The sequence below is a fragment of the Sebastes umbrosus genome, chromosome 11 (assembly GCF_015220745.1).
Source record: "Sebastes umbrosus isolate fSebUmb1 chromosome 11, fSebUmb1.pri, whole genome shotgun sequence".
NCBI classification, from domain to species: domain Eukaryota; kingdom Metazoa; phylum Chordata; class Actinopteri; order Perciformes; family Sebastidae; genus Sebastes; species Sebastes umbrosus.
The window spans coordinates 6,286,455-6,298,365 of NC_051279.1; the positions used below are offsets into that span (position 1 = coordinate 6,286,455).

General features: G+C 39.7%; 1 protein-coding gene across 1 annotated transcript; it reads left to right on the forward strand.

Annotated features, from left to right (window-relative positions):
- Positions 1-149: 149 nt before the first annotated feature.
- LOC119497188 lies at positions 150-11,652 on the forward strand. The gene is made up of 13 exons (XM_037785124.1): positions 150-278; positions 400-1,116; positions 2,727-2,857; positions 3,948-4,123; positions 4,443-4,603; positions 5,377-5,517; positions 5,954-6,075; positions 6,720-6,888; positions 7,312-7,457; positions 9,231-9,355; positions 9,434-9,560; positions 9,915-10,048; positions 11,422-11,652. The coding sequence occupies exons 2-13, from the start codon at positions 665-667 to the stop codon at positions 11,545-11,547; spliced, it is 2,010 nt and encodes a 669-aa protein (XP_037641052.1). The 5' UTR covers positions 150-278; positions 400-664; the 3' UTR covers positions 11,548-11,652.
- The last annotated feature ends 259 nt before the right edge of the window (positions 11,653-11,911 follow it).

Sequence of the window (11,911 nt, forward strand, 5' to 3'; positions counted from 1 at the left end):
AACCATCTCTAGGGTTTACAGAGAATGGTCCGAACAAGAGAACATATCCAGTGAGCGGTGGTTGTGTGGATGAAAATGCCTTGTTGAGGTCAGAGGTCAGAGGAGAATGGGCAGAGTGGTTCGAGATGATAGAAAGGCAACAGTAACTCAAATAACCACTCGTTACAACCAAGGTATGCAGAATAGCATCTCTGAACGCACAACACGTCCAACCTTGAAGCAGATGGGCTCCAGCAGCAGAACACACAGGTACAAAGGTGTGCCTAATAAAGTGGCCGGTGAGTGTATATATATATATATACTGAGATTATAAACTGTGTTACCTCCATCACAATGATCACATGTTTTGTGGCTCCAGACAGAGTTTTATTAACTGTTTTGCCTAAAATGTCTGTTTAGATAGTAAAGGTTGCTGAGCCCTGGGTTAGTGTACGAAGCTATCAACTGTTTTCGCTTTTTTAAGTCTTCGTGTCCCTCCGCGGCCTCCGTAGTCAGCAGCACGACCCGCCTCCAACTCAAAACTCTGAGGATGGATTTAGGAAGTCCATCAGAAGAACCAGAGAGACTTTAACAGCAGTCTGACCTCTTAAATCCAGATAAACTCTGTAAAGGAGATGCTGGTCTGTCTGTGGTGAGTTCACGGACCCTCAGCGGGAACACTAACATGGTTGTGTTGCGTTCAAAGACCTCCATCATGTTGTGGCTCCTCGCTGCTGCTGCTGTTGTTGTGACAGCTCATGTGAAACCGAAACTACTGGATGACAGAGCGGCTTGTGAGAACCGAGACACCGCGGTCAGCCTGAGGTCCAGTAAAGCCTCCTCCTCCTCACCGGACGGACCGGAGCCTGGAGACCCAGCAGCCGCCTTCAGCGTCCCGACTCTGGACGGAGAGTTCAGCTACCAGCCCGGAGCTCCGCCAGGAGGACCGCTCATCATACACGCCTTCTCCAACAAGTCCGGCTTCCTGGAGTGTCTGTGGAGCTCCGAGGAGAGCCTCATCAGCCTGGTGGAGGAGCTGCCCAACAGCACCCAGGTGCTCTTCCTGTCCATGGACGAGTCTGCGGTCAGTGATGCTCTGTGGATGAGAGAGCAGCTGCAGAGGGTCGCCATGAGCAGGTGAGCTCCAGAGGAGAGGAGACACTCACTGCTGCAAGGCTGCAAAGTGATGCACAACATGCATACAGTCCAACTAGTCAACTAAACATGTTTATCAACATCTGGCATATCCAGGGGTGGAAAGTAACTAAGTACATTTACTAAACTGAAGTGCTCCATTTTCTATCACTTTATATATTTCTGCTCCACTACATTTCAGAGGAAATATTATATATTTTTTTTATTTGAATATTTTTGCATCCAAAACACACAATCAACTTAAAATTGTATCAGTTTTTTTATAGATTAAAATACACAGCAGTATATGAATTACTTAAATTAACTTTTTTTAAATTTATTTATTTTAAATACACTTAACAAACAATAAAATAAAGAAAACACTTAGAAAAAAGGAAAAAAAAATACATAAGTAAATAGATCAATAAATAAATAAATATCGAGAGACAAAAATAAATTAATAGGCTCTCTTCAGTAATTCAAATAATTAGGTTAACAGTAGTAGTATTTTTTTTACTTTGAATATTTTTGCATCCAAAACACACAATCAACTTAAAATATTATCAGTTATTATAGATTAAAAATACCCAGCAGTATATAAATTACTTAGAGTGATCTCAACCTTTTTCTACAACATGAACCAAGTACTACAGGCAAAATATGCATAACAAACACAGCAATATGATGACATGGCAATATAATCTCAAAAATAAAGAAAACACTTAGAAAAAGGAAAATAATAAATACATAAGTATATAAATAAATAAATATCAAGGGACAAAAATAAATAAATAGGCTCTCTTCAGTAATTCAAATAATTAGGTTAACAGTACCAATAAATTTAGAAACTGAAATATACATATATATATATAACACATTTTCATATGATAGTATTTTTTAATTTATAAAGTACTTAAAGTGAACTCAACCTTTTCTACAACATGAAACAAGTACTATTCCTTTAGATACTTTGAGTACATTTTTGCTGATAATACTTCTGTACTTTTACGTAAGTGAGATTTGTTTTATTTATTTATTTTAATGAAAAATACACATAACAAACAATTAAATAAAGAAAACACTTGGAAAAAAATTAATAATAATAAAAAATAAGTATACATAAGTAAATAAGTAATTAAATAAATAAATATCAAGAGACAAAAATAAATTAATACTCTCACTTCAGTAATTCAAATAATTAGGTTAGCAGTATCAATAAATTTAGAAATTGAAATATACATATGACAGGTAGAGCATATTTAATTTTAAATAAATAAATACATTAATTTAATATTTCACATAATTTCACTTTAAACTGAGACTGTATGTTCATTTTGCTCCCAAGTTTTTGAGAAAATACTGTTAATTTATCAAATATTTAATTCACACAGGAGTATACAAAACTAGGCTTTACCATGTCATTATTTCATATAGACTATTTATCTATTGAATTACAAGAAAACATGCTATGTTTTGATATGTATCGTTATCCAGATATGAAATGACCTACAGTATGTTGTGATAGAAAGTTTTGGCCATACCGCCCAGCTCTACCCAAAAACATTGGTAACCACTTAGACGAACCACATTTAACCTCCTTCATGTTTCTGCAGAAACAAGGAGGTTATGTCCCGGCTGCACTTCTCTCCGGTGCCGGTCTTCGCTCTGGGTAACTGGATACCCAACGTGCTTTACTACTGGCGCTGCGGCCGTGTCTTCTCCCAGGCCGTTTTCAAATCCGAGGGTAAGAGTGGCCCTAATGGCACTCTGTGACTGATTGTTGGGAGTAGGACTGTCTTTTATTAGTAGATAGTAGTAATACTACTATTACTATATCACCAAAAAATACTGTATAATGGTAGAATGAATAATATATTTAAGCTGCATCAGACACATTTTTTTACGAGGACATCACTGTTATCATCTTAGCATCCCAACTAACTGCAGTGGACACATTTTTTCTTTTTCCCAGCTAGGTATAGTCTTTTCTCCGCACACAATAAGTGACAAAAATTAAAGGTCCATTTTTGCTGGTGTCTTAAAGGGACTGTTTGTAAGAATCAGAAATTGGTTGTAACAGCGACACCTGTGGCCGTTAAGTCAACGAAAGTCAGCGTCCTGTAGCTCGCGCTCGCCCGTGTGCACGCGCTACCTGAATGTGAACAAGCATCCGTCAAAACAGTGAGGTGACACACGTCAGCTAAAAGCACAATATCACTCTATATTCCAGCTGCTTGGCAGTAATGTTAGCTGACCAGACGAAGGTCTCTCCATGAATCAATGCTGATCCTAGTGTTGGCTTTTCCTGCCTCAGCCTCCCGACCGCGGCCGGAGGAAACAGAGGAGACACCGGCACCCGGTCGGAGACGATAACGTTTCTCTCTGTGGAGCCCCGTCACTTCACAAGACACGGGAAACCTCTGTTGGTCTGGAGGAGCTGCAGCATTTATTTCTGCACAAACATCCACTGTACATTCACTAGTTATTCTCATAGCTACAAAGTCTTCTGCAGTTTGTAGTATTAACGTGAGGTGGAGCAAGCTGTGAGTGAAGGCAGGCAGGCAGAGGAGCAGAGTACAGCAGAGACTCTGGCCCTGGAGACCAAAGCTTTGGTCTCCCCCACGTCCTCCGTCAGCGGCCAACACTGTTTTGCAAAACGGGCTTCACTGAACAGCGTAGCCACACGCGAGCGATGTGGAAACACGTCACACCACAAAAGACAATATCAATCTCTTCATAAGATTTTTAAGAGTTGATAACAAACTGTCTTCTGGACAGCAGCGAGCGCTCCGTCTTATCATTTTGAATTTATTGCTTTTTTTCTGTCCTCACAGGGTGGAAAATGCCTATAATCGTCAAGAGACTGGATGCCAGGTTCGATTGGCTTATGACGCGCTCGAATCCGAGGTCGTATCAGCTGATGGATGCAGGCGATGGGTGTGAACCTTCCCCCTCCGTGACGGGTGCTGTGGCCTGGGTGTCCGAGGGCAACTGCTCTTTCTTCACTAAGGTCTGTTGATGTTAATGGTGATGAAGGGTCTTAGTCGACTAAGATTTCGTTATTCAATCAGTAATTTTTAATGCTTTTTTTCATGCTGATTGACGTATTTCCAAGAAACTAATGAGCACAGCTCTGGTAAACACAAGATTGTAAATCGTATGTTAGTCAACTAAGAATTTCTTTGGTTGGGACAGCCCTACACTGAAGTAAATGCAAGCAATACGTCTTCTCTACATCATTCTCTGTTTTTTCGTCTTTGTAGTCGGCCACTGTTTAAACAAACAGGAAGTATTGACTTTCATCTGATATGATCTCATCAACCCTCCAGGTGCAGAGCATGGCCAAATCCAACGCCTCTGTTGTCCTCGTCTACGCTCTCCCTGGTAACCCGCTCCAGGACATGAACTGTGTCGGGGATGAGTGCAACACGACGCTGGGCATCCCCGCTGCCATGGTGCATCTGGAGGTCTCGGTCGCTCAGGCGCTCGAGTAAGTCCCACTGACCTGGAGGATTAAAAACCTCCTCACTTTGATGAGTAACATCCTCGAACACAGATTAACTGAATACTTTGAAGGACAAAGTAGTGATTCTCTTAAGTCTGTTTGCTTCCTCTCTTTAAATGTTTCCAAAATATTACATAAGCTCTTCAGGAGGGAAGATATTATCCCCTGAGATTCATCATTCCACGTCTCTAAAGCAGTGATTCCCTGGGTCTGGGTCGCAGGAGATTTTATTAGGGTTGCCAAATAAATTTGCAGAATTTATTCCAAAATCTTTTAATTAAGATTTAGATCTGAGGGAGCCTAAATGTTCATATTGTTCTGCTAACTGTAGCCTATTTATAACATTTAATCTAATATGAAAGAATAGCATACAGTCTGTTTGTTTTACTAAACGAGGGCCTGTTAACTCCACCTAAATATATTTATTTGTTCTCATTTATAAAGTATTTAACATGTGTATATGTTTTCAATAACAAGTATGAAACAAAGTTGTGATTTATCAAACGTGTCTCTCTGGTTTGCCTATTCAAGAAAATGTAAGGTGATGTGGAGGGAACGTTCATTTAGGCGCAAATTCGCTCTTCTCTCGATTTATAGATAAGGACTATGTGATGGTTTGTCATTTTTAAAAAGTGGGTCTCCAGAAAAAAAGTTTGGGGGAACACTGCTCTAAAGAACAGACAATCTGAAGTGTTTAATTTTGTACCATCCTGTATCCTTCATCATTGTGGTCTGTTGCTTCTGAATTTGTATTGCAGGTCTGGACAGCTGGTGTACGTGTCCTTCCAGAACACCCCATCCCCAAACTTCTTCATCAGTATTGACCATCAGGGGGCGCTGGCTGAGATGGGCTGGTTCATTTACCCCTCGTTCAGCTTCATCAACTGGCAGGCACAGTGGTAAGGAGGACACAAATGAAGGGCTGAAGTGTAATGTCCAGGAGTGTTGAATGTCTCTTAATATAGATCTCAATAATCAGGCTGGTAAACTAGTAGTAGTGTAGACAAAGATCATCATAAAGTTGAAAACTATACAATCAGGAAATATTTTCAGGATTGCAATCATAGACTGTATATTAGAAATGGACGTAGTCACCGTGACGTCACCCATTGGTTTGTGGACTACGGGGTTTGAAGCCTCGAGTTCGGCATTTTGTCCGTCGCCATCTTGTTATTTGCAACCAGAAGTGACACGAGAAGGTGGAGCTACGTACAACCGAAAAAAAACAATTACCCACCATACCAACCTCTCCACAGAGGCATTGTAACAGTTTTCATGTGTGAAAACTAAGTTTTTCTTTTTTCATTTATCTCTGACTTTGTTCTCTGTCTCCAGGTTTGATTTCTATGCAGCTCTGCAGATCAAACTTCAAAGTCCTGCAAAGATTGTTCCTGTTTTTGACAAAGTCCAAATGCAGGGGGAGATAGGAGCGGTGGCCACAGTCGACCTGCCATTAGGTAACTTCATCAACACTATGATGTGTGAGAAGATGAGCGGGTTTAAATGGCAGTATTTTGAGCTTAGTGGCCATTTCATACCAAAGGTAACAATTGGTTTCCAAATTGAAAAGTCCTGAAACTGGATTTAGACCGTCATGTGACACTAAAACTCTCCTCTGAAACCAATGCATTCCTTAGGTTCTATATTTTCCTATGATACCAATATCTTCACTCTAGCTCTAAAACCTAAGCCTGCTACAGCCTCTGAAAGACGGTAAAGGCGGCCGAGGGCGCCGCGCCCTCAAGGAGTGGAAGAGGTTAAGACAAAGTGTTCAGTTATGTTCAATAGTAGGGAAACTATAAATGTGCAAAGAAAGTTTATTGCAGGTTATACAAACGCTTTCTGTGTAATTGAGGTACGAGAGGACTAAGAAACAGATTTAGATCCATCCTTGATGGTGTAATTATATAATTTATGGGACACTTTTATCCAAAGCATCCATTAGAGACAAAACTACTAACCCTGTTCTGAAAAACAATATTTCAGAACAGCGAATTTAGCATTAGAGCCTCAGTGTGAACTCTTGCTGCAGCATGAGGGGGACACGAACAAAGTTAAGTGTTTAAATTATACTAACTAATGTCCATGATTCTCTCCGCAGCCCTGTGGGACTTTGACATGCTGGAGCTCGATGCGTCCCTGTCGTGTCCCGGCAAGAGAGACTCATCCTGCGCTCACTGGGATCACACGGTGCAGCTGTTTGTCTGCTGTGATCCTCTTGGCCAGTACTGCAACACGGAGCTGGGCCGATGGATCACTGCCTTCCGCAGGTAAGACGTTGATGTAAAACACTCTGATGGCACGAATACAAAAGATGATCATAATAATTACTATTCATATCAGTAATCCACAGCTTTGTTGTTGTTTTATTTTTGTTTTCCATCTGGATTTACTCATTTGTTTATTTTTACTTATGTTTTATTTATGTACTGGAGTCTGCCTGAAAACAATAGAATATGCATGTAATGTACCAAGCCTTTCAAAAACCAATACAAATTAAAGTTAAAAAAATAAAGAAAGCTAACACAACTGGAGTTCATTGCTCATCAGAATATTCTTATTAACATGTTATGATGAATATTGATTCTGTATCACCTGGCCCTTATTCCAGGAAGAATAAAAAAATAATTTATTTTGTGTGATATGTGTGATATGACTGTAACTGTGTGTGTGTGTGTGTGTTATTTGGTCAGAGGTACTGGGCGCTGGCTGACAGACGTGTCCCCTCTGATTCCCCTGCTGGACAGCAACAAATGCACCCTCACCATGAAGACGGTCCCGTGGGCGATGCCGTGGGTCGTCTCCCTCAACCTCAGATTCAGTGGCAGCAGTCGGACAGGTATGAGCTGTCATAACGCTGAACCCACATTCAAAAACTGTCATGATGTTAGTGAGTGTACCGAGCAGGTAGTATAATCGGGCAGTACTGCTTTAGGTGAAAGGGACGGGTGTATGTCGGTGGCCTGAAAACAAGGGAAAGTTAGTTAGTTTGACTCATTGATGTGGCTCGCTCATTAACAAAGTCAGTAGCAGTGACACACAGCTCATAGAGGCAATTAAGGTACTTAATAAAACACTCAGGCCTGATAGCCGTAAATGATAAACACATTTCAAGATTCACTTCCCGAGGATATCATTATCTTCGATGCACATCACGAATAAACATCCAGAAATCTGGTTAGAAATCATAGAAAAAAGAACGTGATCCAGAACTTACCTGAGAATCTTCACGTTTTTATGTTGTTTTTTTTTGTGTTAAAGTAATCCAGTGATAGTTGTCTGTACATCCATGGGTACATTGCAAACAGGAACTGCCAATAGTTAATTCGGTATACTTTTAATGGTGACGGTTTGTCAAAATGTAAACAAATATAATCTAAAAAGATGGGGCTCAAATTGTACTTTATTGATCCCGGGTGGGGGGGGGGAAATTGGGACGTTACAGTTGTTCTTATATCAAAGCATAAAGAAATATAAGAAAAACAGAAATAAACAAGTATGTAACATGTAAGTTATGTACATAATGCTACAAATATAGAACACAATATATGTAGAGAAATATAAATAAATAATAGAAATAAGAAATGATGTACAAAAATGTGTCTTAAACACATAACCACAGTGTAACTAAGTAAATAAATAATATATACATTTTCAGTAAAGTTTAATTTACAGAAAATATACCATATAACAATATACAGTATATATCAATATTTCAATATAAAATTACATATAAAATGATAAAAAAGGGTCCATACAGTATAACCCACTCTCACTCTCACCTCTAACCATTGCATTGGTTGAAGGTGTTCACAAAGTTCATGGTTTGATTTCACATATCACAGTGGTTTCACAAAAATCCCAATATAGCCATAATGAAAGCGTGCCTCTCAATTCTATTTTTAAATTAGTATAAAGTCAGTTGCATCATCTCATCAACCACAGCACCGCAGTGTTTAACACTGTCTATCATTCACCCTTTTTGCAGAAGCGCTCAGATAAGCATCATTTTTAACAGCTACAGCACGGAGCTAAAACTATGTGCATGATCACACTGTGTTTGTAGCACCCTTTTTTGTCAAAGCTAACACCACCTGTGGGTTTTTTTAACACCACATTCATAACAATGTCATGCTCAGATCTGATCTCTCCCACTGTGAGAACGGAGAGCATTTACTGTCCATTTTCTCTCACCGGAGCAGATATCTCTCTGCAGGAAGGAGCAGTCTCTCTGTAAATAGTTACTGGAAGATATCTGGGGCAAAATGACATTCACATCAAAAATAATGCTTTTAGTTCCTGGAAATATTTTGACTCAGTTTCCTTAAAAAAAGAAAAGAAAAATACAGTCTGTATGATTATGAGAGGACGGTTTGGAATAAACAGGAGCCTGTCGGGTTAGTTACTTTGCAGATTCAGATTGATACAAAATATTATCACCAAATAAATTTATTATTATTATGGATTAAAGATAAGACTTTATTGATTCCTCTGTGAAATTCACAAGCTACCTGCCAGTGTATAAAGTAAAAGAAGTCCCACCTTTACCAGCTGCTAAAGTGATCTGTATATTAGTGTATTAATAATAATCCAATAACATGATGTGTTGCAGATTATAGTGCAGAGAAGCTCCGTCCCTACAGAGTAATACCACTGTACAGCGGGGGAACCTTCAACAAAAACTACAACAGGAGATACCGGCCAACCAAAGTCTCCTTCCCGCCGTCGATCAAAAAGGTAACCGATCGGACGCCGACCACTAATCATTTAAAGAGCGTCCTGTCTCTCAGCAGCCGTGTGTGTGTCTGTTCTCAGGTGGAGCTGTACGCCGTCATCACGGCCCACGGCTACGATGACAACAAGTGTGGAGAATATTGCGTCACCTCCCACCACTTCTTGATCAACGGCGTTTTTAACAACACACTCACGTTCGATTCTGCCGGTGAGAAATATGTGAAGGTACATTTACCGGCCGACTTTGTCGGCCAACTTGTGCCCTCGCCTTGTTGTTGTTGTTGTTGTTGTCGTCTTCAAATGTTGTGTTTTGTCCGACCAACAGTCCAAAAGATATTCTCTCCACGATGACATAAAACAGACATTTTCAAGAAATCCTCACATTTGAGAAGCTGCAAATATTTGTGTTTTTGCTTGACGGTTAAGTTCTTGTTGATTAATGTTCTGTTGGATCAGCTAATTCATAAATTGGACTGGACATTGAGCCACTGATTGAAGGGTCATTTCTTAACTGATTGTCGTATTTTCACATCTTTTTGGGGTCATGGTGGGGAACCATCAGGATCACCTCTGGGCTGCACTCTGCGGGTGAAAGAGGGCGCGGTACCAAACGAATACGGCACGTGGCTGTACGGGCGAGGAGGTTGGTGTGATGGACTACAAGTCGACCCTTGGAGGACCGATATCACCAAACAGGTACAGCCCTACAACCCCAAACATTATCATTTGATGCTAATTACATTATCAATCTCAAACATTTTCATTTTGTCTACAATAGTTGATTAATTACCTTGCACTGCAGCTGGATTCTCGCAATATCACAAGATCACACGATCACACGAAATCCATCTTCTCAGGCTTCAAGTAATTGCGTTTGTGTCCGATCAGCGTAATGTGAGGAGCTATTGGCGGCTACAGATGTGGTTTAGGTGTGTGTGAGACGCGACACGGAGTGGTGACTGTTCTAAACAACAATGAGCGGAGGTCAGCGTAGATGCTGCAATAGCATCAGTTATATCAGAACTGGAGAGTATTTCTTCATGGAACGAAGAGCAAAGAACGGCACTGAAGGCTTTTCTCGATGGAAAAGATGTTTTCACTCTTCTCATAACTGGCTTCAACAAGACACTGATTTCGTCCAATCACCTTCCAAATATTTTTTGACGGCTTCTCAGATGGTTCTGTCTTCTGTGTAACAAACCATACGGCACATCAGGTTAGTTGTTTAAAGTTCAATCAATGTTTTTTATATTAACCATGGATTAAACGTGTAATGTGAAAGTTGTCGTTCGTAGTGACGAACCCACAGAGAATTACCCCCCGACTCTGCAGCTACCCTCAGCTTTAAGGAGCGTTTTATCTTCCTTATTTTGGTTTTATGGCACACTACTTTACTGTTTTGGCTCTAAAAACACTACTTGCTCTCCACCAAACAGCAGGCAGACACAGTTAGCGACTAGCTGGTGAACATAGTGGAGCATTTAGCAGCTAAAAAGCCAGCCCCCCGATCACTACTGGACAGACTCTGGCTCCAAATGACGTCAAAATTTCCAGATGGCAGCTCCCATATCCGGGATAGTTTGGCTTCACTTTTGTATAGTGGTAGGAAGTGGAGATGCGTTGTCCATCTATATATACAATCTATGGGAAAAATTCATTACTACATGTTGCATATAATGTCAGATTTGGGATTTGTCACTTTTTAGGGCCAGTGTGTGGGATGTGGTGACATCTAGTGGTGAGGTTGCAGATTGCAACCATCTGAAACGTATCCCGTGTGCCAAGTTTGTAGGAGAACTACAGCGGCCATCGTGAAAACACAAGTGTCCCTCTCTAGAGCAAATCTTTGGTTTGTCCGTTCTGGGCTACTGTAGAAACATGACGGCCGGCTCCGTGAAGTGGTCCCGCTCCGTATGTAGATATAAACGGCTCGTTCTAAGGTAACGAAAACAGGATTTGTATTCAGGTCATTATACCCTAAAGAAAACATACTTATTAATATTATATTCCATTTCTGCCAATAGCTTCTTTGATTGTGTGGATTTCTTTCTGCTTCTGTTCTCTTTCAGCTGAACATGAGTGCGTTTCAATCCAACACCGTCATCTACTACGGCTTGTTCGAAGGGAAGGATCCGAATCCATCTAAGGACCCCGGATACATCATCATGTCTTCTTTTCTTGTCTTTTACAAATGATGCCGTCCTGTAAAACTGTACATTTTGAATGGTGATGTAAATTAATGATTGTGTTACTGTGTATGTACAATCAAAGTCAAAGATTAAATTTCTATTTTTCCATCACTCTTGCTCCTGTTTCATTAACTTGCGCAGACAGAAGGTAACCTGTTATAGTAGTAGTTATAATTATATATGACCTTCGAATTAACTTATATATATACTTACTCATATAATATATATATTTTATATTATATTACATATTATATATATATATATATTATATATAAATATATATAATATAATATATATTATAGGATATAGATTATAGATTATATTGTATTTTTTATATATATAAAATATATATTATATAATATAATATATA